The sequence below is a fragment of the Coloeus monedula genome, assembly GCF_965178545.1.
Source record: "Coloeus monedula genome assembly, chromosome: 31".
Taxonomy (NCBI): domain Eukaryota; kingdom Metazoa; phylum Chordata; class Aves; order Passeriformes; family Corvidae; genus Coloeus; species Coloeus monedula.
Genome location: NC_138811.1, coordinates 1,086,420 through 1,108,390, shown reverse-complemented (window position 1 = coordinate 1,108,390; position 21,971 = coordinate 1,086,420). Strand labels below are relative to the sequence as shown.

General features: G+C 49.3%; 1 protein-coding gene across 1 annotated transcript; it reads left to right on the top strand.

Moving 5' to 3' along the window:
* The first annotated feature begins 3,137 nt into the window (after positions 1-3,137).
* On the top strand, positions 3,138-21,833 carry LOC309583602 (long-chain fatty acid transport protein 1-like). The gene is made up of 5 exons (XM_082299343.1): positions 3,138-3,506; positions 9,624-9,761; positions 14,179-14,343; positions 17,944-18,090; positions 19,784-21,833. Exons 1-5 carry the CDS (start codon positions 3,140-3,142, stop codon positions 19,939-19,941), a joined length of 975 nt encoding a protein of 324 aa, XP_082155469.1. The 5' UTR covers positions 3,138-3,139; the 3' UTR covers positions 19,942-21,833.
* Positions 21,834-21,971: the final 138 nt, after the last annotated feature.

Sequence of the window (21,971 nt, the reverse complement as noted above, 5' to 3'; positions counted from 1 at the left end):
GAAAATATTGGGAAAAATTGGGAAAAGATGGGAAAAAATGAGAAAAAAATGGAAAAAGATGGGCAAAATTGGGAAGAAGTGGGAAAAATGGGAAAAGATGGGAAAAATTGAGGAAAGATGGGAAAAAATGAGAAAAAAATGGAAAAAGATGGGAAAAATTGGGAAGAAGTGGGAAAAATGGGAAAAGATGGGGAAAAATGGAGACAAGATGGGAAAAAAAGGGGGAAAAATTGGGAAAAAAATGGAGAAAAATGGGAAAAGATTGGGAAAAGATTGGAAAAATGGGAAAAGGTGGGAAAAAATGGGAAAAGATTGGAAAAAATTGGGAAAAAATTGGAAAAAATTGGGAAAAGATGGGAAAAAATGAGAAAAAAATGGAAAAAGATGGGCAAAATTGGGAAGAAGTGGGAAAAATGGGAAAAGATGGGAAAAATTGGGGAAAGATGGGAAAAAATGAGAAAAAAATGGAAAAAGATGGGAAAAATTGGGAAGAAGTGGGAAAAATGGGAAAAGATGGGGAAAAATGGAGACAAGATGGGAAAAAAAGGGGGAAAAATTGGGAAAAAATGGAGAAAAATGGGAAAAGATTGGGAAAAGATGGGAAAAAATGGGAAAAGGTGGGAAAAAATGGGAAAAGATTGGAAAAAATTGGGAAAAAATTGGAAAAAATTGGGAAAAGATGGGAAAAAATGAGAAAAAAATGGAAAAAGATGGGCAAAATTGGGAAGAAGTGGGAAAAATGGGAAAAGATGGGAAAAATTGGGGAAAGATGGGAAAAAATGAGAAAAAAATGGAAAAAGATGGGAAAAATTGGGAAGAAGTGGGAAAAATGGGAAAAGATGGGGAAAAATGGAGACAAGATGGGAAAAAAAGGGGGAAAAATTGGGAAAAAATGGAGAAAAATGGGAAAAGATTGGGAAAAGATGGGAAAAAAGGGAAAAAATTGGGAAAATATTGGAAAAAATGGGAAAAGATGGGAAAAATTGGGAAAAAAATGGAAAAAGATGGGAAAAATTGGGAAGAAGTGGGAAAAATGGGAAAAGATGGGAAAAATTGGGGAAAGATGGGAAAAACTGGGAAAAAAATGGGAAATATTGGAAAAATGGGAAAAAATTGGGAAAGAAATGGGAAAGGATTGGGAAAAAGTTGGGAAAAAATGGGAAAAGATGGGGAAAAATGGAGACAAGATGGGAAAAAAAGGGGGAAAAATTGGGAAAAATGGAGAAAAATGGGAAAAGATTGGGAAATATTGGGAAAAAAGGGAAAAAATTGAGAAAAGATTGGAAAAAATTGGGAAAAAATTGGAAAAAATTGGGAAAAGATGGGAAAAAAATGAGAAAAAAATGGAAAAAGATGGGCAAAATTGGGAAGAAGTGGGGAAAATGGGAAAAGATGGGAAAAATTGGGGAAAGATGGGAAAAGATGGGAAAAAATGGGAAATATTGGAAAAAATGGGAAGAAATTGGGAAAGAAATGGGAAAGGATTGGGAAAAAGTTGGGAAAAAATGGGAAAAGATGGGGAAAAATGGAGACAAGATGGGAAAAAAAGGGGGAAAAATTGGGAAAAAATGGAGAAAAATGGGAAAAGATTGGGAAAAGATGGGAAAAAAGGGAAAAAATTGGGAAAATATTGGAAAAAATGGGAAAAGATGGGAAAAAATGAGAAAAAAATGGAAAAAGATGGGAAAAAATGAGAAAAAAATGGAAAAAGATGGGAAAAATTGGGAAGAAGTGGGGAAAATGGGAAAAGATGGGAAAAATTGGGGAAAGATGGGAAAACAATGGGAAAGATGGGAAAACCTGGGAAAAAAATGGGAAAGAAATGGGAAAGGATTGGGAAAAAGTTGGGAAAAAATGGGAAAAGATGGGGAAAAATGGAGACAGGATGGGAAAAAAAGGGGAAAAAATTGGGAAAAAATGGAGAAAAATGGGAAAAGATTGGGAAAAGATGGGAAAAAAGGGAAAAAATTGGGAAAATATTGGAAAAAATGGGAAAAGATGGGAAAAATTGAGAAAAGATTGGAAAAAATTGGGAAAAAATTGGAAAAAAAAGAAGTGGGAAAAATGGGAAAAGATGGGAAAAATTGGGGAAAGATGGGAAAAGATGGGAAATATTGGAAAAAATGGGAAAAATTGGGAAAGAAATGGGAAAGGATTGGGAAAAAGTTGGGAAAAAATGGGAAAAGATGGGGAAAAATGGAGACAAGATGGGAAAAAAAGGGGAAAAATTGGGAAAAATGGAGAAATTGGGAAGAAGTGGGAAAAATGGGAAAAGATGGGGAAAAATGGAGACAAGATGGGAAAAAAAAGGGGAAAAATTGGGAAAAAATGGAGAAAAATGGGAAAAGATTGGGAAAAGATGGGAAAAAAGGGAAAAAATTGGGAAAAGACTGGAAAAAATTGAGAAAAGATTGGAAAAAATTGGGAAAAAATTGGAAAAAATTGGGAAAAGATGTGAAAAAATGAGAAAAAAATGGAAAAAGATGGGAAAAATTGGGAAGAAGTGGGAAAAATGGGAAAAGATGGGAAAAATTGGGGAAAGATGGGAAAACAATGGGGAAAGATGGTAAAAACTGGGATAAAAATGGGAAATATTGGAAAAAATGGGAAAAAATTGGGAAAGAAATGGGAAAGGATTGGGAAAAAGTTGGGAAAAAATGGGGAAAAATGGAGACAAGATGGGAAAAAAAGGGGAAAAAATTGGGAAAAAATGGAGAAAAATGGGAAAAGATTGGGAAAAGATGGGAAAAAAGGGAAAAAATTGGGAAAATATTGGAAAAAATGGGAAAAGATGGGAAAAATTGAGAAAAGATTGGGAAAAATTGGGAAAAGATTGGAAAAAATTGGGAAAAGATGGGAAAAAATGAGAAAAAAATGGAAAAAGATGGGCAAAATTGGGAAGAAGTGGGAAAATGGGAAAAGATGGGAAAAATTGGGGAAAGATGGGAAAAGATGGGAAATATTGGAAAAAATGGGAAAAAATTGGGAAAGAAATGGGAAAGGATTGGGAAAAAGTTGGGAAAAAATGGGGAAAAATGGAGACAAGATGGGAAAAAAAGGGGAAAAAATTGGGAAAAAATGGAGAAAAATGGGAAAAGATTGGGAAAAGATGGGAAAAAATGGGAAAAGGTGGGAAAAAATGGGCAAAGACTGGAAAAACTTGGGCAAAGCTGGGCAAAGCTGGGCTCTTTTTTGGGATTTCTCCTTTTTTGGGGCGATTCTTGCTGGGTTTGGGGGAAGTCCCCGGGGGTTTTCCTTGGTTTGGTTTGTAACGCTCCCGTTTTGCCGGGGTTTCTCCCGGTTTCTCCCGGTTTTTTCCGGTTTCTCCTGGTTTCTCCCGGTTTTTTCCGGGTTTTTCCGGGTTTTTCCCGGTGTCCAGGTGGGCGCCTGTGGCTTCAACAGCCGCCTGCTGCCCAACGTGTACCCCGTGCGCCTCGTCAAGGTCCGCGAGGACTCCCTGGAGCTGCTCCGTGACTCCCGCGGCCTCTGCGTCCCCTGCGGCCCCGGTGCGCGGCCGGAGCCGGAATCGCCAGAGGGAAAATCGGGAAAGGATTGGGGAAAGTGGGGGAAAAATGGGGAAAGGTGGGGAAAGATTGGGGGGGGATGGGGAAAGGTTGGGAAAGATGGGGAAAGATTGGGAAAGATTGGGAAAGATTGGGAAAAGATGGGAAAGATGGGGAAAAATTGGGAAAAGATGGGGAAAGATGGGAAAGATGGGAAAAATGGGGAAAGATGGGGAAAGATTGGGGGGGAAATGGGGAAAGGTTGGGAAAGATGGGGAAAGATGGGGAAAGATTGGGAAAGATTGGGAAAAGATGGGAAAGATGGGGAAAAATTGGGAAAAGATGGGGAAAGATGGGAAAGATGGGAAAGATGGGAAAAATGGGGAAAGATGGGAAAAATTGGGAAAGATGGGAAAAATGGGAAAAGATTGGGAAAAAGACGGGAAAAGATTGGGGAAAAATTGGGAAAAGATGGGGAAAGATGGGGAAGATGGGAAAAATGGGAAAAGATGGGGAAAAGATGGGAAAAGATTGGGAAAAATGAGGGGAAATGGGAAAAGATTGGGAAAAGATGGGGAAAGATGGGGAAAATGGGAAAAGATGGGAAAAGATTGGGAAAAATGAGGGGAAATGGGAAAAAATGGGAAAAGATGGGGAAAAATTGGGAAAAGATGGGGAAAGATGGGAAAAATGGGGAAAGATGGGGAAAGATGGGGAAAGATGGGGAAAAGATGGGAAAAGATTGGGAAAAATGAGGGGAAATGGGAAAAATTGGGAAAAGATGGGGAAAAATTGGGAAAAGATGGGGAAAGATGGGAAAAGATTGGGGAAAAGACGGGAAAAGATTGCGAAAAATGGGAAAAGATGGGGAAAGATGGGAAAAATGAGGGGAAATGGGAAAAAATGGGGAAAGACTGGGAAAAGATGGGAAAAGATGGGAAAAGATGGGGAAAGATGGGGAAAGATGGGGAAAGATTGGGAAAAATGAGGGGAAATGGGAAAAAATGGGGAAAGATGGGAAAAGATGGGAAAAGATGGGAAAAGATGGGGAAAGATGGGGAAAGATGGGGAAAGATTGGGAAAAATGAGGGGAAATGGGAAAAAATGGGGAAAGATGGGAAAAATTGGGAAAGATGGGAAAAATGGGAAAAGATTGGGAAAAAGACGGGAAAAGATTGGGGAAAAATTGGGAAAAGATGGGGAAAGATGGGGAAGATGGGAAAAATGGGAAAAGATGGGGAAAAGATGGGAAAAGATTGGGAAAAATGAGGGGAAATGGGAAAAGATTGGGAAAAGATGGGAAAGATGGGGAAAATGGGAAAAGATGGGAAAAGATTGGGAAAAATGAGGGGAAATGGGAAAAAATGGGGAAAGATGGGAAAAATTGGGAAAAGATGGGGAAAGATGGGAAAAGATGGGAAAAATGGGAAAAGATTGGGGAAAGATGGGGAAAGATGGGAAAAATGAGGGGAAATGGGAAAAAATGGGAAAAGATGGGGAAAGATGGGAAAGATGGGAAAAGATGGGGAAAAGATGGGAAAAGATGGGAAAAATGAGGGGAAATGGGAAAAATTGGGAAAAGATGGGGAAAAATTGGGAAAAGATGGGGAAAGATGGGAAAGATGGGAAAAGATGGGGAAAGATGGGAAAAGATGGGAAAAATGAGGGGAAATGGGAAAAAATGGGAAAAGATGGGGAAAAATTGGGAAAAGATGGGGAAAGATGGGAAAGATGGGAAAAGATTGGGAAAGATGAGGGGAAATGGGAAAAAATGGGAAAAGATGGGGAAAAATTGGGGAAAGATGGGGAAAATGAGGGGAAATGGGAAAAAATGGGGAAAGATGGGGAAAAATTGGGAAAAGATTGGGAAAAATGGGAAAAATGGGAAAAGATGGGGAAAAATTGGGAAAAGATGGGGAAAGATGGGAAAAATGGGAAAAGATTGGGAGAAGATGGGAAAAGCTGGGAAAAGATGGGAAAAATGAGGGGAAATGGGAAAAAATGGGAAAAGATGGGGAAAAATTGGGAAAAGATGGGGAAAGATTGGGAAAAATTGGGAAAAGATGGGGAAAAGACGGGGAAAGATGGGAAAAATGGGAAAAGATGGGGAAAATTGGGAAAAGATTGGGAAAGATGGGGAAAGCTGGGAAAAGATGGGGAAAAATTGGGAAAAATGGGGAAAGATGGGGAAAAGAAGGGAAAAGATGGGGAAAGATGGGAAAAATGGGGAAAGATGGGGAAAAGATGGGAAAACATGGGAAAAATGAGGGGAAATGGGAAAAATTGGGAAAAGATGGGGAAAAATTGGGAAAAGATGGGGAAAGATTGAGGGAGATGGGAAAAATGGGAAAAGATTGGGAAAGATGGGGAAAGCTGGGAAAAGATGGGAAAAATGAGGGGAAATGGGAAAAGATTGGGAAAAATTGGGAAAAGATGGGGAAAAATGGGAAAAGATGGGGAAAGATGGGGGAAATGGGGAAAAGATGGGGAAAGCTGGGAAAAGATGGGAAAAGATGGGGAAAGATGGGAAAAGATTGGGAAAAATGAGGGGAAATGGGAAAAGATGGGGAAAGATGGGGAAAAATTGGGAAAAGATGGGGAAAGATGGGGAAAAATGGGAAAAGATGGGGAAAAGATGGGGAAAAGATGGGAAAAACGGGGAAAGATGGGAAAAAGATGGGAAAAGATTGGGAAAAATGAGGGGAAATGGGAAAAAATGGGAAAAGATGGGGAAAGATGGGAAAGATGGGAAAGATGGGAAAAATGGGGAAAGATGGGGAAAAGATGGGAAAAATGAGGGGAAATGGGAAAAAATGGGGAAAGATTGGGAAAAGATGGGAAAAATGGGGAAAGATGGGGAAAAGATTGGGAAAAATGAGGGGAAATGGGAAAAGATGGGGAAAGATTGGGAAAAATTGGGAAAAGATTGGGAGAAGATGGGAAAAATGGGAAAAGATGGGGAAAGATGGGAAAAATGGGGAAAGATGGGGAAAGATGGGAAAAATGAGGGGAAATGGGAAAAAATGGGAAAAGATGGGGAAAGATGGGAAAAGATGGGGAAAAATTGGGAAAAGATGGGGAAAGATGGGAAAAATGAGGGGAAATGGGAAAAAATGGGAAAAGATGGGGAAAAATTGGGAAAAGATGGGGAAAGATGGGGAAAGATGGGAAAAATGGGGAAAGATGGGGAAAAGATGGGGAAAGATGGGAAAAATGGGAAAAGATTGGGAAAGATGGGAAAAATGAGGGGAAATGGGAAAAATTGGGAAAAGATGGGGAAAAATTGGGAAAAGATGGGGAAATGGGAAAAGATGGGGAAAAATTGGGAAAAATGGGGAAAGATTGGGAGAAGATGGGAAAAATGGGAAAAGATTGGGGAAAGATGGGAAAAGATTGGGAAAAATGGGAAAAGATGGGGAAAGATGGGAAAGATGGGAAAAATTGGGAAAAGATGGGGAAAGATGGGAAAAATGAGGGGAAATGGGAAAAAATGGGGAAAGATTGGGAAAAGATGGGAAAAATGGGGAAAGATGGGGAAAAGATTGGGAAAAATGGGGAAAGGTGGGGAAAGATTGGGGGGGAAATGGGGAAAGGTTGGGAAAGATGGGGAAAGATGGGGAAAGATTGGGAGAAGATTGGGAAAAGATGGGAAAGATGGGGAAAAATTGGGAAAAGATGGGGAAAGATGGGAAAGATGGGAAAGATGGGAAAAATGGGGAAAGATGGGGAAAAGATGGGAAAAATGAGGGGAAATGGGAAAAAATGGGGAAAGATTGGGAAAAGATGGGAAAAATGGGGAAAATGGGAAAAGATGGGGAAAATGGGGAAAGATGGGGAAAAGATGGGAAAAGATTGGGAAAAATGAGGGGAAATGGGAAAAAATGGGAAAAGATGGGGAAAGATGGGAAAAGATGGGGAAAAATTGGGAAAAGATGGGGAAAGATGGGAAAAATGAGGGGAAATGGGAAAAAATGGGAAAAGATGGGGAAAAATTGGGAAAAGATGGGGAAAGATGGGGAAAGATGGGAAAAGATTGGGAAATATTGGGAAAAATGGGAAAAGATGAGGAAAAATCAGGGGGGAAATGGAGGAAAATGGGGGGGAAAATGGGAAAAAATTTGGGAAAACGTGGAAAAAAATTGGGCAAAGGATTGGGAAAAATCAGGGGAAAAGGGGGGAAAAATGGGAAAAGTGAAAAAATTGGGAAAAGATGGGAAAAAATGGGAAAATGAGGCACATTCTGGGCATTTAGGGGCACATTCCGGGCATTTTGGGATCTCTTCCCGCTTTTTGGGGCAAGTTCCAGGGATTTTGGGGAAATTCTGTGGGTTTTGGGGCACATTCCGGGGATTTTGGGGAAATTCCCACTGTTTGGGGCAAACTACAGGGATTTTGGGGCACATTCTGGGGATTTTGGGGGCAAATTCCAGGGATTTGGGGGTAAATTCCCAGGATTTTGGGATCAATTCCCGCTGTTTGGGGGAAATTCTGGGGATTTTGAGGGAAATTCCGGGGATTTTGGGAACACTTCCCTCTGAGGCTGATTCTGGGGATTTTGGGATCTCATTCCCTCCCCAGTCCCAAGGATTCCCGATCCCATTCCCGCTTTCCCATGGAATTCCCGATCCCATTCCCAGTTCCCCATGGAATTCCGATCCCATTCCCGCTTTCCCATGGAATTCCGATCCCATTCCCACTTCCCCATGGAATTCCCGATCCCATTCCCAGTTCCCCATGGAATTCCCGATCCCATTCCCGCTTTCCCATGGAATCCCAGGATCCCATTCCCGCTTCCCCATGGAATTCCGATCCCATTCCCGCTTTCCCATGGAATTCCGGCTCCTTTCTGCAGGGGAGCCGGGGCTGCTCGTGGGAATTCCAGGATCCCATTCCCGCTTCCCCATGGAATTCCAGGATCCCATTCCCACTTTCCCCATGGAATCCCAGGATCCCATTCCCACTTCCCCATGGAATTCCCAATCCCATTCCCACTTCCCCATGGAATCCCGGGATCCCATTCCCACTTCCCCATGGAATCCCGGGATCCCATTCCCATTTCCCCTTGGAATTCCAGGATCCCATTCCCACTTCCCCATGGAATCGCAGGATCCCATTCCCACTTTCCCATGGAATTCCAGGATCCCATTCCCACTTTCCCATGGAATTCCAGGATCCCATTCCCGCTTCCCCATGGAATTCCCGATCCCATTCCCGCTTTCCCATGGATTCCGGGATCCCATTCCCACTTCCCCATGGAATCCCGGGATCCCATTCCCACTTCCCCATGGAATCCCGGGATCCCATTCCCATTTCCCCTTGGAATTCCAGGATCCCATTCCCACTTTCCCATGGAATCCCAGGATCCCATTCCCACTTCCCCATGGAATTCCCGATCCCATTCCCGCTTTCCCATGGAATTCCGGCTCCTTTCCGCAGGGGAGCCGGGGCTGCTCGTGGGAATCCCAGGATCCCATTCCCAGTTCCCCATGGAATTCCCGATCCCATTCCCACTTCCCCATGGAATTCCTGATCCCATTCCCACTTCCCCATGGAATTCCAATCCCATTCCCACTTTCCCATGGAATTCCGGCTCCTTTCCGCAGGGGAGCCGGGGCTGCTCGTGGGAATTCCAGGATCCCATTCCCGCTTCCCCATGGAATTCCAGGATCCCATTCCCACTTTCCCCATGGAATCCCAGGATCCCATTCCCACTTCCCCATGGAATTCCGGGATCCCATTCCCACTTCCCCATGGAATCCCGGGATCCCATTCCCACTTCCCCATGGAATCCCGGGATCCCATTCCCATTTCCCCTTGGAATTCCAGGATCCCATTCCCACTTTCCCATGGAATCCCAGGATCCCATTCCCGCTTCCCCATGGAATTCCGATCCCATTCCCACTTCCCCATGGAATTCCGATCCCATTCCCACTTTCCCATGGAATCCCAGGATCCCATTCCCACTTCCCCATGGAATCGCAGGATCCCATTCCCACTTTCCCATGGAATTCCCGATCCCATTCCCGCTTCCCCATGGAATTCCCGATCCCATTCCCGCTTCCCCATGGAATTCCCGATCCCATTCCCAGTTTCCCATGGAATTCCGGCTCCTTTCCGCAGGGGAGCCGGGGCTGCTCGTGGGCCGCATTGACCAGCGGGATCCCCTGCGCCGCTTCGACGGCTACGTCAGCGCCGGCGCCACGCGCGGCAAAATCGCCCGCGACGTCCTGGCCCCGGGGGACCAGGCCTACCTGTCAGGTATTCCCACCGGGAATTCCAGCCCCAATCCCAACGGGAATTCCAGCCCCAATCCCAATGGGAATTCTGGTCCCAAATCCCCGGAATTCCAGCCCCAAATCCCAGGAATTCCGGCCCAATCCCAATGGGAATTCCGGCCCCAATCCCACCAGGAGTTCACCAGGCCCCGGGGGACCAGGCCTACCTGTCAGGTATTCCCACCGGGAATTCCAGCCCCAATCCCACCGGGAATTCCGGCCCCAAATCTCTGGAATTCCAACCCAATCCCAGCGGGAATTCCAGCCCAATCCCAATGCGAATTCCGGCCCCAATCCCACTGGGAATTCTGGCCCCAATCCCACCAGGAATTCCACCCCAGTTCCTGGGAATTCTGACCTCAATCCCGATGGGAATTCCGGCCCCAAATCCCAGGAATTCCAGCCCCAATCCCACCAGGAATTCACCAGGCCCCAGGGGACCAGGCCTACCTGTCAGGTATTCCCACCGGGAATTCCAGCCCCAATCCCAGCGGGAATTCCGGCCCCAAATCCCTGGAATTCCAGCCCCAATCCCACTGGGAATTCCGGCCCCAAATCCCAGGAATTCTGACCCCAATCCCACTGGGAATTCTGGCCCCAAATCCCCGGAATTCCGACCCCAATCCCACCGGGAATTCCAGCCCCAATCCCACCAGGAATTCCCCAGGCCCCGGGGGACCAGGCCTACCTGTCAGGTATTCCCAACAGCGGGAATTCCAGCCCCAATCCCAATGGGAATTCCGGCCCCAATCCCAATGGGAATTCTGGCCCCAAATCCCTGGAATTCCAGCCCCAAATCCCAGGAATTCCGGCCCAATCCCACTGGGAATTCCGACCCCAATCCCACTGGGAATTCCGGCCCCAATCCCACCAGGAATTCCCCAGGCCCCGGGGGACCAGGCCTACCTGTCAGGTATTCCCAACGGGAATTCCAGCCCCAATCCCACCGGGAATTCCGGCCCCAATCCCAATGGGAATTCTGGCCCCAAATCCCCGGAATTCCAGCCGCAAATCCCAGGAATTCCGGCCCAATCCCAATGGGAATTCCAGCCCCAATCCCACCAGGAGTTCACCAGGCCCCGGGGGACCAGGCCTACCTGTCAGGTATTCCCACCGGGAATTCCAGCCCCAATCCCAATGGGAATTCCGGCCCCAAATCCCAGGAATTCCAGCCGCAAATCCCAGGAATTCCGGCCCAATCCCACTGGGAATTCCGGCCCCAAATCCCACCGGGAATTCTGGCCCAAATCCCAGCGGGAATTCTGACCCCAGTCCCAATGGGAATTCCTGCCCCAATCCCAGGAATTCCACCCCAATTCCTGGGAATTCCAGCCCAATCCTGACGGGAATTCCAGCCCGAATCCTACTGGGAATTCTGACCCCAATCCCAGGAATTCCCACCCCAATCCCACCAGGAATTCCCACCCAAATCCTGGGATTTGCCTGTTGGGACCCCCCAAAAATCTTGGGAATCAATGAGGTTTTCCTGGAGCGTCCCAGAAAATCCCATGGTGGATTTCGGTGCATTTCCCTCATTCCCAAATCAGATTTTCCAGGATTTTTTCCCCATTCCCAGTTCAGATTTTTCCAAGGTTTTCCCCCGCATTCCCAGGTGAGCTTTTCTGGGATTTCCCTCCATTCTCAGGTGAGATTTTTCTGTGATTTTTCCCCACTCCCAGTTCAGATTTTTCCAGGATTTTTCCCCATTCCCAGCGCAGATTTTCCGGGATTTTTCCCCCATTCCCAAATCAGATTTTTCCCAGATTTCCCCATTCCCAAATCAGATTTTCTGGGATTTTCCCCCCATTCCCAAATCAGGTTTTCCAGCATTTTCCCCATTCCCAGGTGGATTTTTCAGGATTTTTCCCCATTCCCAGCGCAGATTTTCCAGGATTTTTCCCCATTCCCAGCGCAGATTTTTCCCAGATTTCCCCCTTTCCCAAATCAGATTTTCTGGGATTTTACCCCCATTCCCAAATCAGATTTTCTGGGATTTTCCCCCCATTCCCAAATCAGGTTTTCCAGCATTTTCCCCCCATTCCCAGGTGGATTTTCAGGATTTTTCCCCACTCCCAGTTCAGATTTTTCCAGGATTTTTCCCCATTCCCAGGGCAGATTTTCCAGGATTTTTCCTCACTCCCAGTTCAGATTTTTCCAGGATTTTTCCCCATTCCCAGGGCAGATTTTCCAGGATTTTTCCCCATTCCCAGGGCAGATTTTTCCAGGATTTTCCCCATTCCCAAATCAGATTTTCTGGGATTATTCCCCCATTCCCAGGTGGATTTTTCAGGATTTTTCCTCACTCCCAGTTCAGATTTTTCCAAGGTTTTCCCCCCCATTCCCAGGTGAGCTTTTCTGGGATTTCCCTCCATTCTCAGGTGAGATTTTTCTGTGATTTTTCCTCACTCCCAGTTCAGATTTTTCCAGGATTTTTCCCCATTCCCAGGGCAGATTTTTCCCAGATTTCCCCCATTCCCAAATCAGATTTTCTGGGATTTTCCCCCCATTCCCAAATCAGGTTTTCCAGCATTTTCCTCATTCCCAGGTGGATTTTTCAGGATTTTCCCCCACTCCCAGTTCAGATTTTTCCAGGATTTTTCCCCATTCCCAGGGCAGATTTTTCCAGGATTTTCCCCATTCCCAAATCAGATTTTCTGGGATTATTCCCCCATTCCCAAGTGGATTTTTCAGGATTTTTCCCCACTCCCAGTTCAGATTTTTCCAAGGTTTTCCCCCCCATTCCCAGGTGAGCTTTTCTGGGATTTCCCTCCATTCTCAGGTGAGATTTTTCTGTGATTTTCCCCCACTCCCAGTTCAGATTTTTCCAGGATTTTTCCCCATTCCCAGGGCAGATTTTCCGGGATTTTTTCCCCATCCCCAGGTCAGATTTTTCCCAGATTTCCCCCTTTCCCAAATCAGATTTTCTGGGATTTTCCCCCCATTCCCAAATCAGATTTTCTGGGATTTTCCCCCCATTCCCAAATCAGGTTTTCCAGCATTTTCCCCATTCCCAGGTGGATTTTTCAGGATTTTTCCCCACTCCCAGTTCAGATTTTTCCAGGATTTTTTCCCCATTCCCAGGGCAGATTTTTCCAGGATTTTCCCCCATTCCCAAATCAGATTTTCTGGGATTATTCCCCCATTCCCAGGTGGATTTTTCAGGATTTTTCCCCACTCCCAGTTCAGATTTTTCCAGGATTTTTCCCCATTCCCAGCGCAGATTTTCCAGGATTTTTCCCCATCCCCAGGTCCGATTTTTCCCAGATTTCCCCATTCCCAAATCAGATTTTCTGGGATTTTCCCCCCATTCCCAAATCAGGTTTTCCAGCATTTTCCTCATTCCCAGGTGGATTTTCCAGGATTTTTCCCCATTCCCAGGGCAGATTTTTCCAGGATTTTTCCCCATTCCCAGCCCAGATTTTTCCGGGATTTTTTCCCCATTCCCAGGTCCGATTTTTCCCAGATTTCCCCCATTCCCAAATCAGATTTTCTGGGATTTTCCCCCCATTCCCAAATCAGGTTTTCCAGCATTTTCCTCATTCCCAGGTGGATTTTTCAGGATTTTTCCCCACTCCCAGTTCAGATTTTTCCAGGATTTTTCCCCATTCCCAGGTGGATTTTCCAGGATTTTTCCCCATTCCCAGGGCAGATTTTTCCCGGATTTCCCCCTTTCCCAAATCAGATTTTCTGGGATTTTCCCCCCATTCCCAAATCAGGTTTTCCAGCATTTTCCTCATTCCCAGGTGGATTTTTCAGGATTTTTCCCCACTCCCAGCCCAGATTTTTCCGGGATTTTTTCCCCATCCCCAGGTCCGATTTTTCCCGGATTTCCCCCTTTCCCAAATCAGATTTTCTGGGATTTTCCCCCCATTCCCAAATCAGGTTTTCCAGCATTTCCCCCCCATTCCCAGGTGGATTTTTCAGGATTTTTCCTCACTCCCAGTTCAGATTTTTCCAGGATTTTTCCCCATTCCCAGGGCAGATTTTTCCCAGATTTCCCCCTTTCCCAAATCAGATTTTCTGGGATTTTCCCCCCATTCCCAAATCAGGTTTTCCAGCATTTTCCCCCCATTCCCAGGTGGATTTTTCAGGATTTTTCCTCACTCCCAGTTCAGATTTTCCAGGATTTTTCCCCACTCCCAGTTCAGATTTTTCCAGGATTTTTCCCCACTCCCAGGGCAGATTTTTCCAGGATTTTCCCCATTCCCAAATCAGATTTTCTGGGATTATTTCCCCATTCCCAAGTGGATTTTTCAGGATTTTTCCCCACTCCCAGTTCAGATTTTTCCAGGATTTTTCCCCACTCCCAGTTCAGATTTCTCCGGGATTTTTTCCCCATCCCCAGGTGGATTTTTCCGGGATTTTTCCCCCATTCCCAGAGGTTTTTGGGGCTCTTCCAGGGGATGTGCTGGTGATGGATGACCTGGGCTACATGTACTTCCGTGACCGCGGCGGGGACACGTTCCGCTGGCGCGGCGAGAACGTCTCCACCACCGAGGTCGAGGCCGCCCTGAGCCGCCTCCTGGACCAGGCCGACGTCGTGGTCTACGGGGTGGAAATTCCCGGTAAATGCCACGGAAAAAGCGGGATCGGGGGCTGGCAGCGGGAAAAATCCAGGCCTGAAAATATTGGGGATAATGGGGGGAAAAAGGGGCGTTGGGAAGGGGAGAAGTGCAGGTCAAATGGGCCCAAAAATTGGGAAAAGGGGGTCAAAACCGGGGCAAATCCAGGTCCTAAAACTTGGGATAATGGGGTCAAAAAGGGACGTTGGGAATGGGAGAAATGCAGGTCAAATGGCCCCAAAAATTGGGATAATGGGGTCAAAAATGGGGCAAATCCAGGTCCTAAAAATTGGGATAATGAGATCAAAAAGGGGAGTTGGGAATGGCTCAAATCCATGTAAAATGGCCCCAAAAATTGGGATAATGGGATCAAAAACGGGGCAAATCCAGGTTCTAAAACTCGGGATAATGGGGTCAAAAAGGGGAGTTGGGAATGGGAGAAATCCTGGGAAAATGGCCCCAAAAATTGGGAAAATGGGGTCAAAAAGGGGAGTTGGGAATGGCTCAAATCCTGGGAAAATGGCCCCAAAAATTGGGATAATGGGGTCAAAAATGGGAGTTGGGAATGGGAGAAATCCTGGGAAAATGGCCCCAAAAATTGGGATAATGGGGTCAAAACCGGGGCAAAACCAGGTCCTAAAACTTGGGATAATGGGGTCAAAAAGGGACGTTGGGAATGGGAGAAATGCAGGTCAAATGGCCCCAAAAATTGGGATAATGGGGTCAAAAATGGGGCAAATCCAGGTCCTAAAAATTGGGATAATGAGATCAAAAAGGGGAGTTGGGAATGGCTCAAATCCATGTAAAATGGCCCCAAAAATTGGGATAATGGGGTCAAAAATGGGACAAATCCAGGTCCTAAAACTTGGGATAATGAGATCAAAAAGGGGAGTTGGGAATGGCTCAAATCCTGGGAAAATGGCCCCAAAAATTGGGATAATGGGGTCAAAAATGGGGCAAATCCAGGTCCTAAAACTTGGGATAATGGGGTCAAAAACGGACGTTGGGGATGGCTCAAATCCTGGTAAAATGGCCCCAAAAATTGGGATAATGGGGTCAAAAATGGGGCAAATCCAGGTCCTAAAAATTGGGATAATGAGATCAAAAAGGGGAGTTGGGAATGGCTCAAATCCAGGTAAAATGGCCCCAAAAATTGGGATAATGGGGTCAAAAACGGGGCAAATCCAGGTTCTAAAACTCGGGATAATGGGGTCAAAAAGGGACGTTGGGAATGGGAGAAATGCAGGTCAAATGGCCCCAAAAATTGGGAAAATGGGGTCAAAAAGGGGAGTTGGGAATGGCTCAAATCCTGGGAAAATGGCCCCAAAAATTGGGATAATGGGGTCAAAAATGGGACAAATCCAGGTCCTAAAAATTGGGATAATGGGATCAAAAACGGACGTTGGGGATGGCTCAAATCCTGGGAAAATGGCCCCAAAAATTGGGATAATGGGGTCAAAAATGGGGCAAATCCAGGTCCTAAAAATTGGGATAATGGGATCAAAAAGGGGAGTTGGGGATGGCTCAAATCCAGGTAAAATGGCCCCAAAAATTGGGAAAATGGGGTCAAAAATGGGACAAATCCAGGTCCTAAAAATTGGGATAATGGGATCAAAAAGGGGAGTTGGGAATGGCTCAAATCCAGGTAAAATGGCCCCAAAAATTGGGATAATGGGGTCAAAAATGGGGCAAATCCAGCCCTAAAAATCGGGATAATGGGGTCAAAAAGGGACGTTGGGGATGGCTCAAATCCTGGGAAAATGGCCCCAAAAATTGGGATAATGGGATCAAAAACGGGGCAAATCCAGGTTCTAAAACTCGGGATAATGGGGTCAAAAAGGGACGTTGGGAATGGGAGAAATGCAGGTCAAATGGCCCCAAAAATTGGGAAAATGGGGTCAAAAAGGGGAGTTGGGAATGGCTCAAATCCTGGGAAAATGGCCCCAAAAATTGGGATAATGGGGTCAAAAATGGGACAAATCCAGGTCCTAAAAATTGGGATAATGGGATCAAAAACGGACGTTGGGGATGGCTCAAATCCTGGGAAAATGGCCCCAAAAATTGGGATAATGGGGTCAAAAATGGGGCAAATCCAGGTCCTAAAAATTGGGATAATGGGATCAAAAAGGGGAGTTGGGGATGGCTCAAATCCAGGTAAAATGGCCCCAAAAATTGGGATAATGGGGTCAAAAATGGGGCAAATCCAGGTCCTAAAAATTGGGATAATGGGATCAAAAAGGGGAGTTGGGAATGGCTCAAATCCAGGTAAAATGGCCCCAAAAATTGGGATAATGGGGTCAAAAATGGGGCAAATCCAGGTCCTAAAAATTGGGATAATGGGATCAAAAAGGGGCGTTGGGAATGGCTCAAATCCTGGTAAAATGGCCCCAAAAATGAGGAAAAAGGGGTCAAAAATGGGACAAATCCAGGCCCCCAAAAGTCGGGATTATGGGGTCAAAAAAGGGGCAAATCCAGCCCTAAAAATGGGGATAATGGGGTCAAAAAGGGGCATTGGGAATTGCTCAAATCCAGGTCAAATGGCCCCAAAAATTGGGATAATGAGGTCGGGAGTGGGATTGGATTCAGGAAACCCCAAAATTCCCGTTTTTCACCCCAAATCCCCAGGCGTGGAGGGCAGGGTGGGCACGGTGGCCATCACTGACCCCATTCCGGGCTGGACCCCTCGGGGCTAAACCAGGAACGGGGTCAGGAACGGGATTGGATTAACACCCAAAATTCCCATTTTTTCACCCCAAATTCCCGTTTTTCACCCCAAATTCCCATTTTTTCACCCAAAATTCCCTTTTTTCACCCCAAATCCCCAGGCGTGGAGGGCAGGGCGGGCACGGTGGCCATCACTGACCCCATTCCGGGCGGGACCCCTCGGGGCTAAACCAGGAACGGGGTCAGGAACGGGATTGGATTAACACCCAAAATTCCCATTTTTCACCCCAAATTCCCGGTTTTTATCCCAAAATTCCCATTTTTTCACCCCAAATTCCCATTTTTCACCCCAAATCCCCAGGCGTGGAGGGCAGGGTGGGCACGGTGGCCATCACTGACCCCATTCCGGGCTGGACCCCTCGGGGCTAAACCAGGAACGGGGTCAGGAACGGGATTGGATTAACACCCAAAATTCCCATTTTTCACCCCAAATTCCCGGTTTTTATCCCAAAATTCCCATTTTTTCACCCCAAATTCCCATTTTTCACCCCAAATCCCCAGGCGTGGAGGGCAGGGTGGGCACGGTGGCCATCACTGACCCCATTCCGGGCTGGACCCCTCGGGGCTAAACCAGGAACGGGGTCAGGAACGGGATTGGATTAACACCCAAAATTCCCATTTTTTCACCCCAAATTCCCCTTTTTCACCCAAAATTCCCATTTTTTCACCCAAAATTCCCATTTTTTCACCCCAAATCCCCAGGCGTGGAGGGCAGGGTGGGCACGGTGGCCATCACTGACCCCATTCTGGGCTGGACCCCTCGGGGCTAAACCAGGAACGGGGTCAGGAACGGGATTGGATTAACACTCAAAATTCCCATTTTTTCACCCCAAATTGCCATTTTTTCACCCCAAATTCCCGTTTTTTCTCGCAATCCAGGCGTGGAGGGCAAGGCGGGCATGGCGGCCATCGCCGACCCGCAGGCGCGGCTGGACCCCGCGGGGCTGTACCAGGCGCTGGCCCCGCTGCTGCCGCCCTACGCCCGGCCCGTGTTCCTGCGCCTGCGGCCGCAGCTGGACAGCACCGGTCAGCGGGGGCGGGGCCTGAGGGGGCGTGGCCTGAGGGGGCGTGACTCAAGGGTGGGGCTTAAAGGGGTGTGGTCACTTGGGTGAGGTCTAAAGGGTGTGGTTGGAAGGGGGTGTGGTCTAAAGGGGCGTGGGCTAAGGGGGTGTGGCTTAAATGGGTGGGGCCTAAATGGGTGGGGCGGAAGGGGCAGGGCCTGAGGGGCAGAAAGGGGCGGGGCCTGAGGGGTGGGACAAAAAGGGGGCGGGGCCTCGGGGGCAGAATGGGCGGGGCATGAGGGGTGGGACAAAAATGGGGCGGGGGCTGAGGGCAAAAGGGGCGGGGCCTGAGGGGCCGAAGGGGCGGGGCCAGATGGGGCAAAAGGGGCGGGGCCTGGGGGTGGGGCCTGAGGGGCAGAAGGGGCGGGGTCAGAGGGGTGGGACAAAAAGGGGGCGGGGCCCGTGGGGCAGAAGGGGCGGGGCCTGAGGGGCCGAAGGGGCGGGGCCAGGTGGGGCAAAAGGGGCGGGGCCTGGGGGGTGGGGGCTGAGGGACAGAAGGGGGCGGGGCCTCTGACAAAAGGGGCGGGGCCTCAGAGGCAGAAGGGGCGGGACCTGAGGGGTGGGACAAAGGGGGGCGGGGCCTGAGGGGCAGAAGGGGGCGGGGCCTGAGGGGTGTGACAAAAGGGGGCAGGGCCTCAGGGGCAGAAGGGGCGGGGCCAGTGGGGTGGGACAAAAAAGGGGCGGGGCCTCGGGAGCAAAAGGGGCGGGGCCAGTGGGGTGGGACAAAAAAAGGGGCGGGACCTGAGGGCAGAAGGGGCGGGGCCAGATGGGGCAAAAGGGGCGGGGCCTGGGGCAGAAGGGACGGGGCCTGAGGGGCAGAAGGGGCGGGGCCTGAGGGGTGGGACAAAAGGGGCGGGGCCTCGATGCAGAAGGGGTGGGGCCAGAGGGGTGTGACAAAAAGGGGGCGGGACCTGAGGGCAGAAGGGGCGGGGCCAGATGGGGCAAAAGGGGCAGGGCCTGGGGCAGAAGGGGCGGGGCTGAGACAAAAGGGGCGGAGCCTCGGGGGGGGCAGAAGGGGCGGGGCCTGATGGGTGGTACAAAGGGGGCGGGGCCAGAGGGGCAGAAGGGGCGGGGCCTGAGGGGTGGGACAAAGGGGATGGGGCCTGAGGGGCAGAAGGGGTGGGACCTGAGGGGTGGGACAAAGGGGGGCGGGGCCTGGGACAGAAGGGGGCGGGGCCTGATGGGTGGGACAAAAGGGGGCGGGGCCTGATGGCAGAAGGGGGCGGGGCCTGGGGCAGAAGGGGCGAGGCCAGAGGGGTGGGAAAAAAAGGGGGCGGGGCCGGTGGGTCAGAAGGGGCGGGGCCTGAGGGGCCGAAGGGGCGGGGCCAGATGGGGCAAAAGGGGCGGGGCCTGGGGGGTGCGGGCTGAGGGACAGAAGGGGGCGGGGCCTCTGACAAAAGGGGCGGGGCCTCAGGGGCAGAAGGGGCGGGGACAGAGGGGGCAAAAGGGGCAGGGTCTGGGGCAGAAGGGGCGGGGCTGAGACAAAAGGGGCGGAGCCTCGGGGGCAGAAGGGGCGGGGCCTGAGGGGTGGTACAAAAGGGGGCGGGGCCTGAGGGGTGGTACAAAGGGGGCGGGGCCTGAGGGGCAAAAGGGGCGGGGCCTGAGGGAGGTCGGGGGCCATTCCCAGGTGGGCAATTCGGGAATTCTCCCTGTGCCAGGCACCTTCAAGCTGCAGAAGACGCGGCTGCGGGGGGAGGGCTGGGACCCGCGCCTGGTCCCCGATCGCCTCTTCGTGCTCGACCCCCAGCGCGGCCGCTACGTCCCCCTGGACGCCGGCACCTACGCCCGGATCTGCGCCGGCAACTCGGGGTTCTGAGCCCCCCCCAAAATCCCGCTGGGATCCCCAAAAATCCCGCTGGAAAACCTCCCTGGGATCCCCCAAATTCCTCCTGGATCGGGCGGTGCACGCCCGGATCTGCGCCGGCAACTCGGGGTTCTGAGCCCCCCCCAAAATCCCGCTGGGATCCCCAAAAATCCCGCTGGAAAACCTCCCTGGGGTCACCCAAATCCCGAAAATCCCGCTGGGATCCCTAAAAATCCCGAAAATTCTGCTGGGATGCCGGAAATCCCGCTGGAAAACCTCCCTGGGATCCCAAAAATCCCGCTGGGAAATCCCGCTGGGATCCCCCCGATCACAAAAAAAAATCCCCCTGGAAAACTTCCATGGGATCCCCAAATCCCAAAAATCCCGCTGGGAATCCTCAAATTCCTCCTGGATCAGGGGCTGCACGCCCGGATCTGCGCCAGGAACTCGGGGTTCTGAGCCCCAAATCCCACAGGGATCCCCAAAAATCCTGAAAATCCCGCTGGAAAATCCCGCTGGGATCCCAAAAATCCTGAAAATCCTGCTGGAAAACCTCCCTGGGATCCCCAAAATCCCGCTGGGAATCCCCAAATTCCTCCTGGATCGGGCGGTGCACGCCCGGATCTGCGCCAGCAACTCGGGGTTCTGAGCCCCCCAAAATCCCGCTGGGATCCCCAAAAATCCCGAAAATCCCCCTGGGATCCCGAAAATCCCCCTGGGATTCCTAAAATTCCCCTGGGATCTCCAAAATCTCGAAAATCCCACTGGGATGCCCAAAAATGCTGCTGAGATGCCAAAAATCGGTTTGGGATCCCAAAAATCCCCCTGGAATCCCCAAAAACCCCCCAAATCCTCTGGAAAACCTCCCTGGGACCCCCAAAACCCCAAAATCCCGAGAGGATCCCAAAAATCCTAAAAATCCCCCTGGAAAACCTCCCTGGGATCCCCAAAACCCCCAAAATCCCGCTGGGAAATCCTTCTGGATCTCCTGGAAAACGCAGAGTTCCAGGGAAGCCAGCGGGATTTCCTGGGAAAAAATGGGATTTCCTGGGAAAAAATGGGATTTACTGGGAAAAAAAAGGGATTTCCTGGGGAAAAAATGGGAATTCCTGGAAAAAACTGGGAGATTTCCATGAAAAGCAGCGGAATTCGCAGGCAAATTGCAGGATTGGGAGGGAAAGAGGGAGAATTTCCTGGGAAACAGCGGAATTCCCGGGGAAAACGGCGGGAATGTGAGGAAAAAGGCAGGAATTTGAGGAAACCGGCAGGAATTTTTCTGGAAAACTGCAGCATTTTGAGGAAAACGGCGGGAATTTTTCTGGAAAGCGGCGGGAATTTGAGGAAAACGGCGGGAATTTGAGGAAAATGTTGGGAATTTGAGGAAAACGGCAGGAATTTTCCTGGAAAGTGGCGGGATTTTGAGGAATACAGGAATTTGAGGAAAATGGCGGGAATGTGAGGAAACCGGTGGGAATTTTCCTGGAAAACAGCGGCATTCCCAGGGATCCCGGAGATTCCCAAGGATCCAGGAGGAGCCCAAGGATCCAGGAGGAGCCCGGCGCCTTTCCCAGGAGCCGCTCGCACTTTGCAGGAGGATTTGGGATGGATTTTTTGGAGGGAAAGCAGCGGAATCCCGAGGGCCACCGGGAGCGGCCTCGGACGGCACCGAGGAGGGGGCGGCGCTGCTGAGCTCCTGCAGCGTTAATTAGCGACTAATTCGTGCCTAATTAACCCCCCTAGGGACTCCTTCGTAAGCTCCCGCCGCGGAGGGGCCAGCACGGACGGATTTATTGACAGAGCCCCCAGCGCCGGACTGGAATTTAACCGATTTAGGTCGTTTTTAACCCGATTCGCTCCGTTTGGTTGTGCCTGACCGCGAGGCCATTAAAAACCAGTGACTGTGCCGCGTGCTGTGCTGCGGGCTCAGGGGGGAACAGCGAGGGAGGGGCCGTGTGGGGCTCATGGGGAAGAACCGCGAAACAACCGCTCTCCTCCGGGTAGCGCCGCTACGCGAGGCCGAGGCTTCACTAGGCCGCACTAGG